The 19,146-nt window shown below is 39.1% G+C and overlaps 2 protein-coding genes across 2 annotated transcripts; both read right to left on the bottom strand.

Annotated features, from left to right (window-relative positions):
* Positions 1 to 10,268: 10,268 nt before the first annotated feature.
* Positions 10,269 to 13,791, bottom strand: LOC114540692 (uncharacterized protein K02A2.6-like). Its single transcript, XM_028560815.1, has 2 exons — positions 13,361 to 13,791; positions 10,269 to 13,290 (listed from the first exon to the last, which is right to left on the bottom strand). Exons 1-2 carry the CDS (start codon positions 13,789 to 13,791, stop codon positions 10,269 to 10,271), a joined length of 3,453 nt encoding a protein of 1,150 aa, XP_028416616.1.
* A 3,320-nt stretch (positions 13,792 to 17,111) lies between these two features.
* Positions 17,112 to 17,888, bottom strand: LOC114540689. The gene is made up of 2 exons (XM_028560812.1): positions 17,259 to 17,888; positions 17,112 to 17,191 (listed from the first exon to the last, which is right to left on the bottom strand). Exons 1-2 carry the CDS (start codon positions 17,829 to 17,831, stop codon positions 17,138 to 17,140), a joined length of 627 nt encoding a protein of 208 aa, XP_028416613.1. The 5' UTR covers positions 17,832 to 17,888; the 3' UTR covers positions 17,112 to 17,137.
* Between the last annotated feature and the right edge of the window lie 1,258 nt (positions 17,889 to 19,146).

Below are 19,146 nucleotides of genomic sequence, written 5' to 3'. Positions count from 1 at the left end.
TCTCGGAGATTTTAACCAATTTAAGCCAGGAAATCTGTGCAATTCCTTTAGATTGAAAACTCTGGTCACCAAGCCTACCAGGGGAAGTAATATCCTTGATCAAGCATTTTCAACTTTATCGGCTTACTACGATGCTACCATCCTGCCACCTATAGGCCAATCTGATCATTCTAGCATATTACTTCAACCCACTTCACCACATGCTCCAAGCCTACCCACCACACGACTCCAAAAGCGTGATTATCGTGTTTCCAACAAACGAAATTTGATATCCTGCCTGGACTCTGTCAATTGGACACCGCTCATGAGGCGAAATTCATGTGACGATCAACTGGATTTGTTCCAGTCTGTGGTTCATGGTGCTTTGAATTCATGTATTCCCATGCGTACTGTTAAACTCCATCCCAACGATAAACCATGGATTACTCCCGCTATTAAAGAATCCATTAAGAAACGTCAACAAGCTTGGTTGAATAATGACCTTCCCAAATTTAATGTTTATCGCAATAAAGTGATAAAACTCTGTAAAAGTGCACGTCGAAGATTCTATAACGAAAAATCAATCACATGAACCAGAGCAATCCTAAAAAGTGGTGGGACGGTATTAAGCAGTTGTCAGGAATGTCTAACCCCCCTCCGTTTAATAGTCTAGCCATAAACGGCACCGTCTTGAGAGACTTTGAACTTGCCACCGTCATTAATGAATCCTTCTGCAGTGCTGCTGCTGATATACCGCATTTAAATTTCACTCCAGTACCCGTTTCCAATGTTCCTGATAGATACGTCATTACGCGTGATGCTGTTGAACTTGCATTGGCAGGTGTTAACGATCGTAAGTCTGTAGGACCTGATGAGATCCCCAATTGGATCCTGAAAACATGTGCCGCAAATATTAGCTACCCTGTATGCTCCATGTTTAACTCTTCCATTAGAGAAGGTCGTGTACCTGATCTGTGGAAATGCGCGGATGTTCTCCCTTTAAGCAAGATCCCTACACCGAAATCTATTGATACGGACCTTAGACCTATATCCCTCACGGCAGTACTGAGCAAGATCCTTGAGTCTTTCGTGTTCAATTGGCTTGCACCCATTGTTATGCCATTCATTGATCCCCTCCAGTTTGGCTGTGTGAAAAAGTCCTCAACGACTCACGCCCTCGTGCACCTAATCCACCATTGGCTTTCGGCCCTGGAAACACCTAATACCATTATTCGATCCTGCTTTATTGATTTTTCCAAAGCGTTTGATCGAATTGACCATAACATTCTAATGCGCAAATTACAACTCCTCAACGTTCCACCCGTGTTATTAAATTGGTGTTCAAGTTTCCTTCAAGGCAGACAACAGCGCGTTAAATTAAAATCTTGTAAATCTGATTGGAAAGAAATCAATGCTGGAGTTCCGCAAGGCACAAAATTGGGGCCTTTGTTCTTTCTTATAATGGTCAATGATCTATCCAGTGAACTACCACTGTACAAGTACGTTGATGATTGTGCTATTTCTGAAGTTGTTAGAGTATGTGAACCGGATTTTCCAAAATTACAGCAAGAACTCGATAAGGTGTCTCAGTGGTCGAATGTGAACAACATGAAATTAAACGTAAAAAAAACTAAAGATTTCACCGTGTCCTTCTTGATCAATCAACCCCCGCACAACCCTTGCTTGTCAATAACCTACCTCTGGAGGCTGTGAACTCTATCAAACTCCTGGGAGTAAATTTAACCTCCGACCTCAAGTGGACCACACACATCAGGCACATATCCTCTAAAGCAAGCAAACGCCTGTATGCCTTAAGGCTATTAAGAAGAAATGGTGTCCAACCTAGTGATCTTAAGGCGGTATATTGTAGTTTCATCAGACCTGTCCTGGAATATGCATGTTCAGTTTGGCATACCTCACTACCTAATTTCCTCACCGTTGAATTGGAACATATTCAGCAACGTGCGTTCAAAATTATTTTCCCCATTTGTCCTACACCGAAAGCCTTAAAGACCTGAATTTACCTACCTTAGAAGCGAGAAGGGAACGGTTATGCAGAACCTTTTATAAAAATAATTATAATGACCCTTCGGGTAAAATTTCTAGTCTATTACCAAAACTTTTAACCCATGAGTACGATCTCAGACATCCTCGATCGATCTCTCTTTTTAAATGTCGAACGAAACGCTATAATGATAGCTTTTTGCCGTATTGCATACGTAAATGGAACTCTTTTTAATATTTTAATATTTTAGAACCTAATGTTAGCATATCTTTTTGTAGTTATGGTATTAACATGTTAGTAATTGTATTTCTGAGTATTTTATCACTGTAAATATGTAAATAGTCTTATTTCTGATACTTGTAAACTTGTGTTTTTCAGTTCGTTTTTGAACTGCCATTCAAGTATTTTAATAATAATCACAATCACATAATCACAATCACAAATAGGCCGAAAATAACGAAAATATAGCAATTTTAACAATCTCAAAGGCTAGCATTTAACGGCTGGCATTTCCATGAATAAGAATTAATATTGTTGCATGAAGACAATTTCATCAATATAAGCTTGTCGCGAACATCATTGGCTGTAATGACGAAAACTCTTAACAATTTACTTATTTGTCAAATTTTGTCATATAATAGTATACGCGGCACACTTGGAAAGCAGACTTAGTTACATACAGTACTGTCCAGAAATAACCTAACACTGCGGTTGAGGTTCGGTTGCGGTCATATTGCGGTGCAGTCGCGGTCTGATTGCGGTGGGGTCGCGGTCACAATGCGGTGCGGCTGCGGTTAGACTGAGGTTTCTTTTGTACGCAGAATTCAAAGGTAGAGAAATGCCGTTAACAATTAGCCGAATTAGGGCGCAATTCGGTTCGAGAAAACACACTCACTAATGATGTTATGCTCGTATTTCATAGTAGTGCGAAATTATACGCTACATAAAAGCGTATGTGCAGATATATTAAAACATATGCCCCACGTATCTTAACTAGCACATCTTACTGAAAATTATAGACTATATCACCAGGGGCGAATTATTATGTGACTTTGAATATAGAAGTTAAAGCTTTTTTCCTTTTGCGCTTAGCTAGCCAGGGTATTCGTTCACACATATAGATACAATTGCACAGACAAACCTGGGGCCGGTTGTTCAAAAGCCGGTTAACGCTAACCCAGGGTTAAAAATGCCTAACCCAGGGTTAAATTTTAAACCTTGGTTGATTTGCGTTGCACAAAGCTCGGTTAGCGTTAACCCAGGGTTTAAAATTGATGAAAAAATTAACGCTGCTAGCGAGGTGGGTTAACTTTTTAACCCTGGGTTAACTTCGATTCAAAATAGATGAAAAAGGAGCTGAAACACGTAAACACGTATAATTCGTCATGAATTAAACACTTTTGAAAGGTTTTAGAAATAATTTCGACAGCAAAGAATTATTTAAATTTGACTTCGTTCGCTTTCAGCTGATGTATTGATTTATTTATCTTCGCTTCAATGCAATACATGATAAATGAATACAACCGTACAAATTCAAACATCGTAATCGAAATATTTGTTTCGGATGCCAAAATTCGATTCTTTTGATTGGCAGCAAGTGGTAAGGCTACGTTTGTTCTTGAATTTTGAATAATCAAAGAATGCCTGAAATATTAAAATAGATTGTTTATAATTTCCTTAATTTTATTTCACATCGACATTGTTCATCATACAAAATAGCCTTTCATTTCGAATCTTTCCAAAATTCCATGCACGGAAATTGCTGTTCAAAACAACGTACCTGCGACCCTGCCCTCACGGCATATAATATTTCGACTGACAATATTGTAGGATATCGTGTTAGTATCGATATTTATTCACCTATGTTTCTAGATATATATTACCTTCTAACGAAAAAATTAATGTTTACTCGAAGACTCCGTATTCCGTTTTTTTTTATATATATATTATTTGTCCTTTTATATGTCTCTGTTCGTACGCATGAGTACCTAATTATGCGCATATTTAGTTCTATTTTGTTACTGAGGGATCGTTATTTGCTACGACACTACATCCCTCCCCTCTTGTATATTTTTCCGTCTATTATGTATGAAAATCCTTGTATATTGTTTGCTTTGTCGATATTCTATTCCTCATTGGTCGTGGGCTCCTCTGTCTCGTCGGCTCTCTCTCTTCTCTATCAGGTTGCATCTGCCTACTTAATGATGGTTGCCATTCATTGTCGCTTTCTTCATCCTCAGCGCATTTCAAACGTTTACACTTCGCTGTATTTCTGCATAGTATAGTCTCTCCTTTCTGAGCTGTTATCATCGAGCCTTTCCTTGCGATCACCACAAACGGTTCCGGATTATAACGAGGGGTTAAGCTGTCAATTTTGTCCTGCTCCACAAGTATTTTGTCTCCCACTTCGATGTGTATCGCTTGATCGTGACTAAAACAACACACGAGTAACACGAGTTACATACGAGTGACATACGAGTACATACGAGTGACATACGAGTACATACGAGTGACATACGAGTACATACGAGTGACATACGAGTACATACGAGTAACATACGAGTACATACGAATGACATACGAGTCACATACGAGTTCTAAACAAGTAGCAAATTGTTTTCACTTTTCAGTCTTATTAGTGGTTACATGACAAGAAAAATTTCGCAAAATTGGTAAAAAAAAAATGAAATATACTTTCTTGTCAATAGCGACGCCATCTTAAATCATAATGCATTGTGGGTTGTGCAAGGTAAAATTAATATCTAAAAACTATTAAAGTCCTATTGAAAAAAGTATGATACGTTTTTTATTAGTAGCTATTTCTTGAGGTCATACAAGAAATCAACGATTCAACTGGATTTAATCTTTTATATGTACGCTTTACTTTACCTCACTTAAAAAAGTGAAACTTAGCATGAAAATACAGAATGTTTGGTCATTCAAACTTTAGCAATGTTTGGTTACATATTAATGACAATGTTCTTTTTCCAATGCAAACGTCTTATCAAAGGTAAAACATTAAAAAGATAATGCTGAATATGGAAAACTTGACAAAAGTAAGCCGTGATATTACTTTAATGACAAAATTAAGCCGCGAAATTACTGGAATTATTTTGAGCAAAGTCTGATGAATTGAATCGAATATAAACCCAAAAATAGTCTTCCGACAAAGGTATGTCGGGTTTTGGATTTTCCTGTTGATATGCGTTAAAATAATTTCATAACTTCAATATAAAACAACAGTTTTGCGTTCAACAATACCGTTTTATGTAAAAAAAATATTAAGAAATATTAGCAAAACTTAACTTTCAGCTTTACTATAGTTATGAACTTGCGTATATAGTCCCATTAAAGTAGGAGTTTTTCAATGAAGATAATAATCTTAGCAGAACTTTACTTTCAGCTTTCCAGCCATTATAACAGATTGCTGATCAGGAGTCAAGTATAGTTGTGAACTTGCGTACACAGTGCCATCAAAGTAGGGGTTCTTTTTTGCAATGTGGCCAAAATCACAGTGATAATACGTATTGGTGAAGTCTGCGCCATACTGAACGGCCCCGTTGTTATCCAAACCACGAATTCTTCTATCGGTGTGACGAACAACGATGTTGTGAGGTGGGAAACGGTATTTCTGTGTAAAGTCCTGATTGCACCCATAGCATTTCTTTACGTTGTTCTGTAGCATGCAAATTTGATACGGATGAGGTGAAAGGCCCGAATGCCAAACGGTAGTGGAGTCTACTGGTTGGTACGCTAATGAGTATTGTTGTTGTTGTGGTGGTGGTGGTTGCAACTGAAGTTGTGGTAAGTGAGGTTGTGGCGCTTGTTGAAGGCGAAGGTTACGCAACTGTTGTTGCATCTGTTGGTGCTGGTCCAAGAGTAACGTTGGTTCACTTGGTTGTGGCAGGGACGGATGATAATGGTTCTGATTCTCGTTCAGGTACTGCAATTGCTGACAGTGAGTTGGCATGGTATTAGGGATTAAGACACCAAGATGACGTTGTGCGGAATCACTAAATTCGTCCTGGTGTGATAAGGTCGAAGAAGCAATTTGTGGCGTAAACGTCGATGATAATTGACTTGTAGTGTTTCTTAATGCTTTAGGGTTCCTTGGCTGCGGCTGGGGGGTAGACGGTTGCCACGATTCTTTCATTTCCTTCTTCTTTCTTCTTGCAACTTTTTTAATTTCATCTGGTTTCATCCCTTTCTCTTTTAAAGTTTTTCGCGCGTTATATGCCGTTGTGAGGTTAACACCAGTCCCTTGCTTTCTTAGAAATTTTTTCCGGATAACTTCAGCATATTTTTCCAACCAATCAAGGTCTTCGGCTACGGCAATTGTGTCCTGACAGATACCCACGGCCGTGTAAACGCTACACTGACACTCAAGCTGATTTCCGGTTTTCGATGGCTTTACAATGAGGGGAACTTTGCCAAGTCTACTTTTCACAGTTCTCATTCGAGGATCCTCAGACGCAGCTGGCAAAATTGCACCTGGCTCATTCAATAGAGCTTCCGCATTCCTGATCATATCTCTCAGCGTGCTTAGGAAGTATTTCTTCTGCAATACCAAATTGATCCGCTGAGATAGAAAGACGGCGAACTTCTGGAATCTTTGAAATTGATGGTACTCCACTTGCACTTTCATTATTTTGAATGGACTTGGTCTCATCGTCGCTGGCTGTCGTCACTGGGTTATCCCTGGAAGCAAGAACAGGTGGACAACACACACTCGTGAGAAAACGTTTCATCACTGGCTTTCGTTCCTCCAGCGACATGTCTTTCCAGCTATCGTAATCAAGAGAAAATTTCTTGTACTCCTCGTCTAATCTGTATGGCCCTTGCCCATATAAAGCTTTCGTAGCATCTTGATACAGCCGCATAACCCTGTTCTTAAGGCTGGAAATAGCTGCTGTAAGACTAGTATCTCTGTGTTTAACGCCATCTCCCTCAGCATCGATTTCAAGCTTTGACATGTAATGTAACCACTCTACTGGGTTCTGACCAAAACCTCTCGGAACTCCTGCACGATCACGGATATATTTTGCCATTTTTTCTCTGATTTGCTTCTCTTTGTACCGGCTAAAATACTTGCAAAACCTGGGTGGGTTATTCTGGGTTGAAGATCTTTCAATTCGTTCCCATTTAGTTTTAAACGCTTCGGATTTTTCATCGAATTCTTCTTTGCTCTCACAATCATATAAACAGCCATCTTCTCCCATAGCAGGGCCACCAAATATGTCGGCTTGGATTAGTTTTCTTTGTCGAACAGGGAAATTTAACTCTGTAAGCTTTCTTTCGACACTGTCTTGAACATGCTCCAAACCCAGCAAGTGAATTGTACCGCATGTTTCTTGTAGAATCCCACCACTTAATGCTTCGTCTTCGTCAGTGCAAATGACATGCAATCCTTCTAGCTTAGGGTTTTCACGCTTAACTGCTTGCCAAAAGTACTTGAAGTCATCAGTGGCTCTGTTTCTGTGGATCAGAAGGGGTCCTGGAAACCAAGGATGTCTGCACGAGTCCCGTTTCCGCAAGCTCAAGTTCTGGTAAGCTGTCTGTGTGAAATAGTACTCAGCAATATTGAAAGTCGTGTCTGCAAGCAAAGGAGAAAACGAAGTTTCACTACCGGCTCTGGTACAAAAGCGCATAACGTCCGTTAGTGTTTGGTTTGTAAAAGCAACAATGGCTGGCTGACATCCATGACGAAATAATACTTCTCTAACGAACGGTTGATTTTCTTCTAAAATTAAAAACTCGCTTTCTTGATTTTGTTCTAGCAACATAAGGATTACATCATTGATCTCATCATTGGACTTCGAATGACTTCCATAATTGAATTTGTAATTGGAAACTTGCTTTGGGTTGCGAACTCGAGAAGAGTCTGTTGTACTTTCCAAAATCGTCACGTCGGCATCTCCTATGGATTCTGCTAACAGCCGCGGAGCTCTGGAGCACGACTTGACGGCTTCTTTGCATTCCTGTTTAACGGAATGTTCTGTTGGTCTGTAAAACGGTGTGTCTTCTTTTGTTGCATTACCATGTTTTGATGGAATAATTGGAACAGGATTTCCAGAGCTAAAGTAATAATGAATGATAATCATCTTCAACCAGAGGTTGTACACCTTCAGACTTGTCAGATTTCCACGAACGCCGTTATACTCTTGTACGGACATAACAAAAATAACGTATCGCGTAAAAGAAGTGCTAAAATGCTTGAGAGTTTCTTTGTGTACCGCTCGTTTTCGCACTACAGCGTACAACTTGCTTAGGTCAGCAGCCTTACTTTTCCATTTACCATTTTCACGACGATTGTACGTCCCTCCGATAATGTTTCCTTTTCTGTCCTTCTTCACGTGCACTTCAGTTGATAAACTAAGTTCGCCGTCATCACTTAGGGTTGCTTGATAAAAACGGACCTGATCTCGCTTAATAAAAGATCCCGGCGTGTCATCTGCTTCAACATCATATGGGTGCTTAAGGTTGATTAAATTTTGCTGTACAACAAACGTAGCAGTTTCCTTAATCCGAGTTGGTTTTGCCTTAACAATTTTCTCTTTTGATACATCATGAAGAAGGCATATATTGAATATTTCTTCGAGGTTAGGACTGCTCTCACTAAACATTGGTAGCTCTCGATTGTTGCGGTAATATTGTATATGGTCATCGTTTATGCTCAGGCAATCAACAGCTACAGGTTCTATTTTCACTGATCCTGTTGTAAGATTACCATCCCTTTCATCATCAGTAAAAAGTCTTTTCCTTATGGGAGATAAACCAGTACTGCTAGGGAATGTTTCCTCTTGATCATTTGTCAGGTCAATTACCTCAGCACTTTGCCTCTTCCTTTTTGATGTTTCCTTCATTAACAAGGTGATGAAAGTACTTCACCATGAATTTTTTAAATACATTAGGGAACTAATATTAGCCTATGGATATAATGGCCTAAAAAACAAGGTGCAACAGACACTTATTGGTACTGCACTGCAGTGCACTGCACTGCACACCACATGGCTATCTTTAAAATGGGGAACAGGGAACATGGAAACAGGGGAACTACCCAGTGGCTCTGTTCCCCTAATCCCCAGTTCTCCTTCTCCCCTCTTCTCTATTACCACACTCCCTAGTTCACCCACTCCCCAGTCCCTCCAAACTAACAAACAAAAGTAATAAAATTTCAAATACTGCAATTTATATTAATCATATGGATCTGATCATAATTATACATTGTTTATTGTGTAATTAATGTAACACTTGGAGAATTCATTGGGAGTAGCATTTAGACTTTACACAATATGGTTTTGTCATTCTTTAACTATTCCTATAAATACATATATAATCAAGAAGTTGGGCATTTTTGATATTTATAGTATTACAGGAAATGTATTCCAATAAATGTCATAAAAAGGTAATATACATAATAATGCAATGTTTTTTGGCAGCTAATTGAGGTTCACACAGTAGATAAAGTGTTTAATAATGTTTAAAAACTGCAATAATTCCTTATTACTTAATAATTTCAAGTTATAAAATGCACATTGTTGTTTCACTGTAAAATGTTTCTTTCAACAAAACATATACATCATAATTTATCATATTATCCATATGAATAATATAAATTGTAGTATTTGTAATTTGGTTACTTTTGTGTGTTAGTTTGGAGGGACTGGGGAGTGGGTGAACTGGGGAGTGTGGTAATAGAGAAGAGGGGAACAGGGAAACTGGGGAGCAGGAGAACTGGGGATTGGGGGAACAGAGCCACTGCCACTGGTAGCTCCCCTGTTCCCCTGTTACCATGTTCTACACCACACCACACCACACCACACCACACCACACCACACCACACCACACCACACTACACTAAACTGCAGAATCGAAAGAAAGATACTGATCAAAATAATAAACTATTAAATTTAAAGTCTTTAATTCTCACTCGTTTGTGTATTAACATTTTCATATTCGTACTAAGAATTGCATAATTTTACCATATCGATACTTGTACGAAGAATAGCATATCTATTTTAAACGAATTACCTTTTCTGCGCCGTCTGAATCGTCAAAATCCATAATGAAAGTAAATAAAAGTGAAAGAACAAGGGCTATTCTGATTTTGGTCGTATATCCAACGTATGTCACTCGTATGTACTCGTATGTCACTCGTATGTAATCGTATGTCACTCGTATGTACTCGTATGTCACTCGTATGTACTCGTATGTCACTCGTATGTACTCGTATGTCACCCGTATGTACTCGTATGTAACTCGTGTTACTCGTGTGTTGTTTTAGTCACGATCGTATCGCTTTGGTATGTCTCCTGCTGTCTGCATAGGCCTTGCACTTTTGTTTGGCAGTTGCGTCTCTTTGTCGGATGGTTGCATCAGATACTGTCTTCTTCGCCATTCCAGGTGGTAGACGACCATTCAGTTCCCTCCCAAAGATCAACTTGTTGGGGGTTTCTCCGGTGTTTCCATGTGGCGTGTCTCGATAGCTTCTGATTGTTTTTTGAATTTCCTGTCGGATGTTCTTTCCTTCTATTTTCGCTATCTTCGCACTTTTTTTTATGATTTGAATCATTCTTTCGACATCACCATTTGCCTCGGCCCATTTTGGAGTAACTTTCCGGTGTTTAAAACCCAGCGTTTTTGCAAATTCTGAAAATTTTCCCGAGTTGAATGGTGGTCCATTATCTGTCTTTATCTCTTTTGGAGTACCATATGTAGTGAAGATACGTTCCAGCGCACGTATTGTTGTTTCTGCCGATGTTGTGGTGACGAATTCGACTACTGGGTATTTGGCATATTGATCCCACATTACCAATATCGTATCTTTGTTTGGTAAGGGTCCCGCGAAGTCCATGCTGACTTTTTCCCATGGTCCATCTGGTAGTTCGGTCATTTGTAGTGGCTCTCTGTTATTCAATGGCGTAGTTGCTTGACATCCCAAACACTTGTCCGTGTAGTTTTTCACTGCTGCATCTATTCCCGGGAACCAGACGTGTGCACGGAGCATTTGTTTAGTTCGTACTACTCCTTGATGTCCTTCGTGGGCAATCTGTATCATTCGTTTCTGCAACTTGTCTGGGACTACCATTCTTTCACCTCGCATGATCAGGTCGTCCACCAATGCCAGTTCCTGGAATACGTTTTTATATCCACTGATATCCTCTGTATTCACCATTTGTCCTCTTTTTATGCATTGCGACAGTTTTCTCATTGCTGGGTCTTCTTTCACAGCTTGCTTCATTTCCTCTATACTAATCGAGATAGGCACGTCATTTTGGAGAATATAGTTCACATATTGTTTTACTTCCTTACTTGTACTTAGCTCTTGCTTGGTACACTCCTTACGCGGTAGCGGGTGCCTTGAAGTATAATCGGATATGTTGCTCTTTCCCGGCCTGTATTCTACCTTGAAATCGTAGTCCACAATCCTTACCAAGATTCTCTGTAGCCGTATTGAGGTTTGATGTCTTGGATTATTTATGATTGCTTCTAATGGTTTGTGGTCCGTGATTATTGTAAAAGGTATTCCGTATAAATACAGGTGAAATTTCTTACATGCGAAATCTACAGCCAGAGTTTCCAGCTCAATCTGTGAGTACTTGCTTTCTGTATCTGTCAACGAGCGGTTTGCGTATTGTACTACTCGCCACGGTCCCTCTTTGTCACTTCTTTGCACCAGTGTTGCTGATATCCCCAGAGGACACCCATCTACGTGAACTTCGTGTTCCGCCTTGGGATCGAAGTACACTAGGCTGGTCTCGTCACACAATCCTTTTTTTAAGTTTTCGAATGCTCTCTGGTGTTCAGTTTCCCATTTAAAATGTTCGTCTTTCAAAAGGCTCCTCAATTTTTCAGTCGAAGGTGCAAATCTTTTCATAAATCTAGCGTTATACTGCACTGTGCATAAAAATGAATTAAGTTCCTTGGCATTCCGTGGTGGAGATGTTGTTTTGATTGCCTGAACTTTGCCCGGGTCTGGGCTTACTCCGTCCTTCGAGAATACTAACCCGAAATATAAACACTTGTCTTTGCTAAATTCGCACTTCGATTTATTGAAAGTAACCTGTTTATCTTTCGCTGTTTCAAGAAGTAGTTCTAGTCTTTCGTCGTGCTCCTGTTGATTTCTCCCCGATACCAGTATATCGTCGCTGATATTAATAACGCCTGGTATGTGCTGGGTCAGTTCTTCCCGTATTTTGTTTTGAAATATGTCACCAGCTGATTTCGTCCCATAGTTGAGTCTCTTATACCTGTAGAATCCGGTATGTGTCGTGAAGGTTGTTATATCACGGCTGTTTTCTTCAAGCTCCAACTGGTGGTATCCATGGTTCATATCTAGGTGGGAAAAGACTTCCGCTCCATTTAATTCATGTATCACTTCTTCGATCGTTGGCGTAATGCTGTTCACTCGGGAGATGGCACTATTAGCTACTCTCATATCGACGTTGAGACGTATTTCGTTTGGATTCTTCTTGGGGGTGATTACTGTGGGGGACACCCAACTAGTAGGTTTATCTATTTTCTCTATGATATCTTTCTCCTCCAGCCTTTTCAACTCTTCTTCTATCTTCGGACGTATACTAAACGGTATCCGCCGAAGTGGTTGTGCGACTGGTTTAACTTCTGTGTCGATATTGAGGTCGACTTTTACTCCTTTCATTTTCCCAATACCTTCGAATCTATCGTTATAAGTCGTCAATAATTCCTCCACTCTTGAGGGTTGCTCCTTTACTGCCGTTACAACCTTAATCATGTTCAGTTCTTGGGCAGTTTGGTAGCTAAGCAATGGCTCTGTTTTTGTCTTTCCCTTTACCACGTAAAATGTTGCTGACACCAATCTTGTCTCGGATTCAATCATCGCGTCGAATTTGCCAATAATACGTAATGGTGGAGTTGGATTTTCCTCTGTGTGGTATGGTTGCATGATGCTCTTTACTTTTCTTAATGTCTGTCCTTTTGGGTATAATTTCCTAAACGCTTCCTCGTCTATGATGTTTGCCGTGGCTCCCGTATCTACCAGGACATCTATCTTACTGTTGTCTATCTTTATCGTTCGAACTGGTCTACGCTCAGGTTCTACTGCCCCAGCGCTTACTGCCCCGACATTGTAAACCGATATATCGTCACTACTGTCTGATACGCTGTCATTATCTTCCTTCTCGATCCTTCTTACCGCCTTTAGTCTGTTTGAACTTTTACAACATTTTGCGAAGTGGTTGGATTTGTTACATATTTTACATCCTGGGGGCTGGGCATTTGGTCCTTCCACCTTGATGCGGGAATTTTCCACCACAAAAGAAGCATTTCTTTGATGATTCGGTTTTTTCTGGTGTTATTCTTGTTTCATGTATTTCTTCGACTCGTAATTTTTCATACTTAAGTCCTTTCTCGATCGTCGATGCTTGGCTATCTGCTATCTCTTGTGCTCTTGCGAACTCAAGCGCTTCTTGTAGCGTATGTTCTTTACTCAGCAATTGTCGTCGTAGTCTTTTCGATTTTCCTTTATCTATGATCTGCAATTGTATTTCGGTGTCTTGCCAGCCCTCTGGGAATTCACATAATCTCGCTGCTTGCTTTAATCTTGTGCAATAATCATCGCTGGTTTCGTCTTGTTCTTGTTGGATTTGTCTGAGTTGGTATATGTTGTAAAGATTGTTCCTTTTGGGTTGAAAATATTCTGCAAGCTTCGAAGCCGCCGTTTCAAAATCGTCTCCTGTTTCCTCTAACGTTTCAAAAATGTCTTGCACCTTGAATCCCGCGGTGTGTAAAAATAGGGCTCTTTTTCTGGCTTTGTCTTTAATATCCATTGCGATTATATAGTTCTTAAATCGATCAACGTATTTGGTAAATCTGTTGCCGACTGTCGTTTGATCTACGTCTGGGTCAAACGGCGGAAAGTTTATAGACATGCTATTAGCCATGTTAACACGTGTATAACTTTTATGATTATAGCTTTGGGTGTTTGTCTAGTTATCCTCGTCGCCAATGTAGGATATCGTGTTAGTATCAATATTTATTCACCTATGTTTCTAGATATATATTACCTTCTAACGAAAATATTAATGTTTACTCGAAGACTCCGTATTCCGTTTTTTTTTATATATATATTATTTGTCCTTTTATATGTCTCTGTTCGTACGCATGAGTACCTAATTATGCGCATATTTAGTTCTATTTGGTTACTGAGGGATCGTTATTTGCTACGACACTACAAATATATCCTCGTCGGGTAAAGTTTTGACGCTCGTTTATTGAACAATCGAAAACGTTCTTATATCCAATTTAGTCCTTAAAATACATTTAATCTTAGGCTAAATATTTTAACCCTGGGTTAACTAACCCTACCGCTAACCCTGCTTTGAACAACACAGTTTTAACCCAGGTTTAGCTAACCTAAGGTTAAGGATTTTAACCCAGGTTTAGCACTAACCCAGGGTTAACTTTAACCTGCTTCTGAAGAACCGGCCCCAGAGGTATAAATTCTGTTAAGCCGGCCACCTAATTCAACCCATTTTCAAAGATTTACCAGGTCAAGTTTTTAAAATTTGTGTCAGGGCAGGAGGAAAAAAATACTTTTAAATGAGAAATAGTAAACATTAGCGTTTTTCCGATATATGCTCATTGAGCACCTTAACATGTTGTTATTTTTTTACCTTTACCTGTTGAAACACATTCTACTCCAGCGTTTTCTTCATGACTTCAATCATGTTCTCCCCATCCTCTATGAATACAACTTATCAAATTTTACTCCATTCCTGTGCATTCTACCCGGTTTAACCATTTTCGTCCAGAACCATGAGGAACCTGACCTCCCTGAAGAGCTCTAAGAGAATCTTGATAACCAAGTTGACGACAAACCACTCTAGCATTTTTGAAATCCTATCCATAATCACAGATTATTTGATTAAGGTGGCTCCCTACAGTTACGGAATTTCATCGGGATTTTTATGCGTTGCGATTTATCAAGTTAATGCGACTAATAAAATGTTGGAAAGAAATTATGAAGCATGTATAACAACAACTATTGTCTTAAACAATGAGAATATCCAAAAAAATTCACAAATATAGCGTTGCCATGGCAACAATGACATTTTAACTAAAAGCTATTTTCCTAATATATCGCAGTTAATGTGGATTATCTTGAATTTCCTTCTGTCAATTTTCGCCAAAATGTGCATACAATCTTTTTTTTATATATTCTTAAATATGTGAAAATATGAAATGGAGTTTCCAAGGTAGGTTTTCGGCTACAGAATTTCTTGGTTTAAAATTGTTCTGTCTTATAAAATATTTCCAAAATTTGATATGTTGCAGTGAACGTTATGTTCTTTCATTAAATGAAATTAAAAAAAAATTCACCGAAGGAAACCCTGTATTTTCCATCTTTTGTACTCGCGCGGCCAAGCGATGACTTGCAAAATATCGATTCGACATGATCGCTATTTACGCATGCGTTAAATTTCCACGCGGGACGAACGTGTCATTGCTCATGTGAAAATTTAGATTCGAAATGCCGTTGTATTGCCGCGAGAACTCGAGCAGTTTTTGTCACTCTGGGTCGTTTCCCGTTTTCCGTTGGAGGTTTCGAAAGGATGGAAATCAGTCCTGGTTTACCAAAGTTTTTGAATAGCTGTAAAAGATCCTCGTAGCTTAAACCACTGCCAGCGATCTTCTCCGCCATGCTCTTTGTTATTACGCCACTGCCTGATGGATTATAAAGCTTGTTTTCCATGGACTTCAAGATCTTGTGTCGTCGGTCTAAGTAATGTAAATCTTCTAGAGCAAAATCACAAGAAATCGGCGTACAATGGTCGACAATAAACTGTTCCGAGAGCTGCAATTTGGAGTGAAATAGCATTTTTCGAAGGGCCTTGACATCCTCAAGGGCATCGTGTGCTTCGAAGGATTCTTGAAACAAGCATCTGTACAGTGCAGTCTGGCTTAGTGCGCAGGGTTGACCATTGGCTTGCTGCAGGGAAGGATGTTTGTTTCGTGCTAATTGCTCAAAGATGGAAAGACTTTCACCAAATAAAACTCCCGATGACTGTAATTTGTCATGGAATGAACTCGTACTGTTGCGAAGTATGACCGGTATATCAAATCGTTTCGCGTTATGGCCGAGAAGAATGGTACAAACATCTTTATCCGTTAAAGTTTTACAATATTCAACTGATGATTCCAGGAATAAACTAAAACGGGAGATAGCTTCTGATGAGGTGAGTGTTGTTAGCTGTTCTGCTTCTTTGAAAAGCGTACGTTGACCATTGACAGTTCTAATCGTCAGCTTGTTGACTCTTGAAGCGTATTTGTCTATCGCAGTATTTGGCAAAATATATTCTGAAAATGTGCAATGATCATACTTATCAACTGCTGACAATTGACATAGTTCGGCTGCTCTTCCGGTCGCGTTTGTTTCTGTATCAAACATGATTATGTTGTAGAATAGGTTATCATGGTAAACAATATCGGAACATGTTGGTCTGGGTGTATACTCAGAGACTGTATTCTCATATGTTTTGAAACTTTTGTCTGATACACAAGAAATGTCGAATACTTCAGGTGCTTCTCTTGTTGATGTTATTGTTGACATTTTGTCCAATGTGAGGCCCACATTACTTTCATATGTTTTTCCCTCTTGTTGCTCTTTTCTACTGTTATGAGATAGCCTCCTTGAATGCAGCTGATTTCTCTGCTTTTTGAATTCGATTGTTTTCTTTCTAACATTATCATTACTTTTCTTTTTATCCAATTTTAGGTTGTGGTCAGTGCAAATACTTCCTGGCTCAACACCCATTGCCTCCAGAGTTCGATTGATATAAGTGTGGCCGATGTTGGTTTGGGCCACCGCACAGGCTACTCTATAATCGTTGCTTTCGCTTCCACCGTAGAAGCGAATCTTTGGGGCTTTTGAACCAACAACACTGTTGAATTACTCATTGCGCTGGGAGTTTGCCACAGGAGCAAGCTTTTCAACGACTTTATCACTGTAATACTCGCTGAACAACTCCACTAAAGCATTGTATAGACAATCTCCATACAGATCTTTACCATGCGGTAGATGGGTGTGTCTGTATTCAACTGGATCCTGTTTATATCCACACCACTCATCATTGCATTCATCATGGTTGCCAAATGCATGAGGAACAATGGACTTCAGGAAGGTTTGGATGGATTTAGGATCACCTTTTCCTTGATTGACACAAATTGAGAAACATTTTACCAGGTAGTTGATGACTTTTTGAGATAATGGTGAGCTATTGATAAATTTGTTGCTTTTACTCAGGTTGTATAGCCTGGTTGTTAGAGAGCGTTTGATATGTATTATATCACTGTATTTTTCAATGCCATATGGGACCTTTTCATGAACATAACATTCTGTTGTTGAATCATCATCGCCAGTGTACTTAGAATATTTAATGTTATAGTTTGTGGCATTCTGGAACAGGTCAACAGCCGACAATGGTTCCATCGATTTAGACGAGCCTGTATGGTTTTTACGGCAATCATGATGTCTAGGCTGTTCATGACTTTTTGCAGCATGTTCACATATTCTGCAGGTCTTAGTTTTGGTAGTGTAATCAATTATCTTGCCTGTATCCAACCCCATAACAGCACCTTGACCAGTATTTGAATTAAAGCCTTTACCCCGCTTCTGCCATCCCATGTCATAAGAGACGCTGATTGGAATAAGATCATTTTCATCTGGTTCAGCCCCCATCAAGATGGCACTATTTTTTTCTTTAATGGCAACATCTTCACATGATTTTTTAGCAACACCTTCAATAATAGAACCAACTTCTCTCTCTCCATTCTTAAAACTTGCTCGGCTCATTGTAGGGATGTTCATGGTTGACAGAATGCTATTTAGATGTGTTTCGCCTATGCCTGTGTGCAAGCTTGCCAATGCTGCTCTAGAATTGATGTCATATGCACTAGGACCACACTTGCCAGATTTGTGTTTACCACTGGTTTCTATTGTATTCTTTTCTCCACAGAACTCACATTTAATGATCAACTGAGTTGCCAAAGCAAAACACTTTTCAGACACTGTGTTTGCAATTGACATTGGACCTAAAAAAATAAATAAAATTCTATATAATTATAAATAGTTTGTGTATAGTATATTCTATATTTAGGGAATTAATTTTTGGTATATTACAGGTAATAAATTACATGTAATGTACTAAATACTTGTAATAACCTGTAATTTGTGCCACTTTCTTTACTTGTGATATTGTGTATACCATGCAGATATATGTTATAATAAAGTATATTTGTATATTTTTAAAGTGTATTTGTATTACCCGTATAGAAATAAGATATGAGCAATGCATGTTATAAAAACTTTCACAAATAATGCTCATATAAATTGTTGTTTACCTTTCGTGCAAAATTTACATGTCTTTAACTCTTCATATAACATATCAACGTCAAAAATGCGTGAGCCGTGTGGCCTATTTTCTTGGAGTTCTTCATGGGCCTGTTTTTAGGAAAGAATTTCCACAGTGTGGAATTGAGTTAATTGATAAAAATTCAATAGCTTTCAATGTTTGTCCGGGAAATACGTACCGCCGCCGATCTCGTATAAACCCGTTTCACGGATAGGTCGCTTTTCTCTTCGCTTACTTCCAAAGGACGCTTTTGACGCCAACGATAATAGCCCTCGCGAAGCCTAGCTGTATTGCAGATGTTTCTTGCCGAAATTGTCCCAAACTTTCCTGAAGACACACGATTTTTAAATCTAAAAGACATCTTGTTTTGAAAATTTTCCGGACACACTTGTACTTTAAATTTCCCGCGCGGTCCGCGAGGCGCGCGTAATTTGCGTGGATGAGTAACGCGCGCTGACGTCGACATATGTTAAAATTAGTTCCCAGTCTTTACAAGAATATAACTGTAGTTTTTAATTATTTCCCAAGGCCTCGATCTTAACTGAATTTCTCGATGCTCTCCTCAATATTTTTAAACGCGGTGTTTTTTGAACGGTTATCTGTAATTATCAGCAATTTAAAAAATATACAAATTATTCAACAAAAGGCCTAAAAAATGATAGAGATATCGTTCCAGTTTTGTAACTTAGCTCAGTGGCCACAGCCAACATCACAGAGCCAAACCCCATCCAGTTCCTGTTTCTCTTTGAGTCTTTGCATTTCCTCACAGTC

Source organism: Dendronephthya gigantea, unplaced genomic scaffold, assembly GCF_004324835.1.
Source record: "Dendronephthya gigantea isolate DGI-Jeju-01 unplaced genomic scaffold, DenGig_1.0 000247F, whole genome shotgun sequence".
Taxonomy (NCBI): Eukaryota; Metazoa; Cnidaria; class Anthozoa; order Malacalcyonacea; family Nephtheidae; genus Dendronephthya; species Dendronephthya gigantea.
The sequence above is the reverse complement of the archived record's forward strand: the minus strand, read 5'-3'. Positions and strand labels throughout refer to the sequence as shown.

What these genes read in the sequence shown, in the direction of transcription:
- LOC114540692 (XM_028560815.1), bottom strand. Translation starts at nt 13,791, where the DNA reads ATGGATATTAAAGACAAAGCCAGAAAAAGAGCCCTATTTTTACACACC. An exon ending in ACGATCGAGAAAGGACTTAA is followed by an intron (nt 13,291 to 13,360) that starts GTATGAAAAATT and finishes GAATCATCAAAG; the next exon opens with AAATGCTTCTTTTGTGGTGG.
- LOC114540689 (XM_028560812.1), bottom strand. Translation starts at nt 17,831, where the DNA reads ATGAACATCCCTACAATGAGCCGAGCAAGTTTTAAGAATGGAGAGAGA. An exon ending in GGCTATACAACCTGAGTAAA is followed by an intron (nt 17,192 to 17,258) that starts AGCAACAAATTT and finishes TAAAATGTTTCT; the next exon opens with CAATTTGTGTCAATCAAGGA.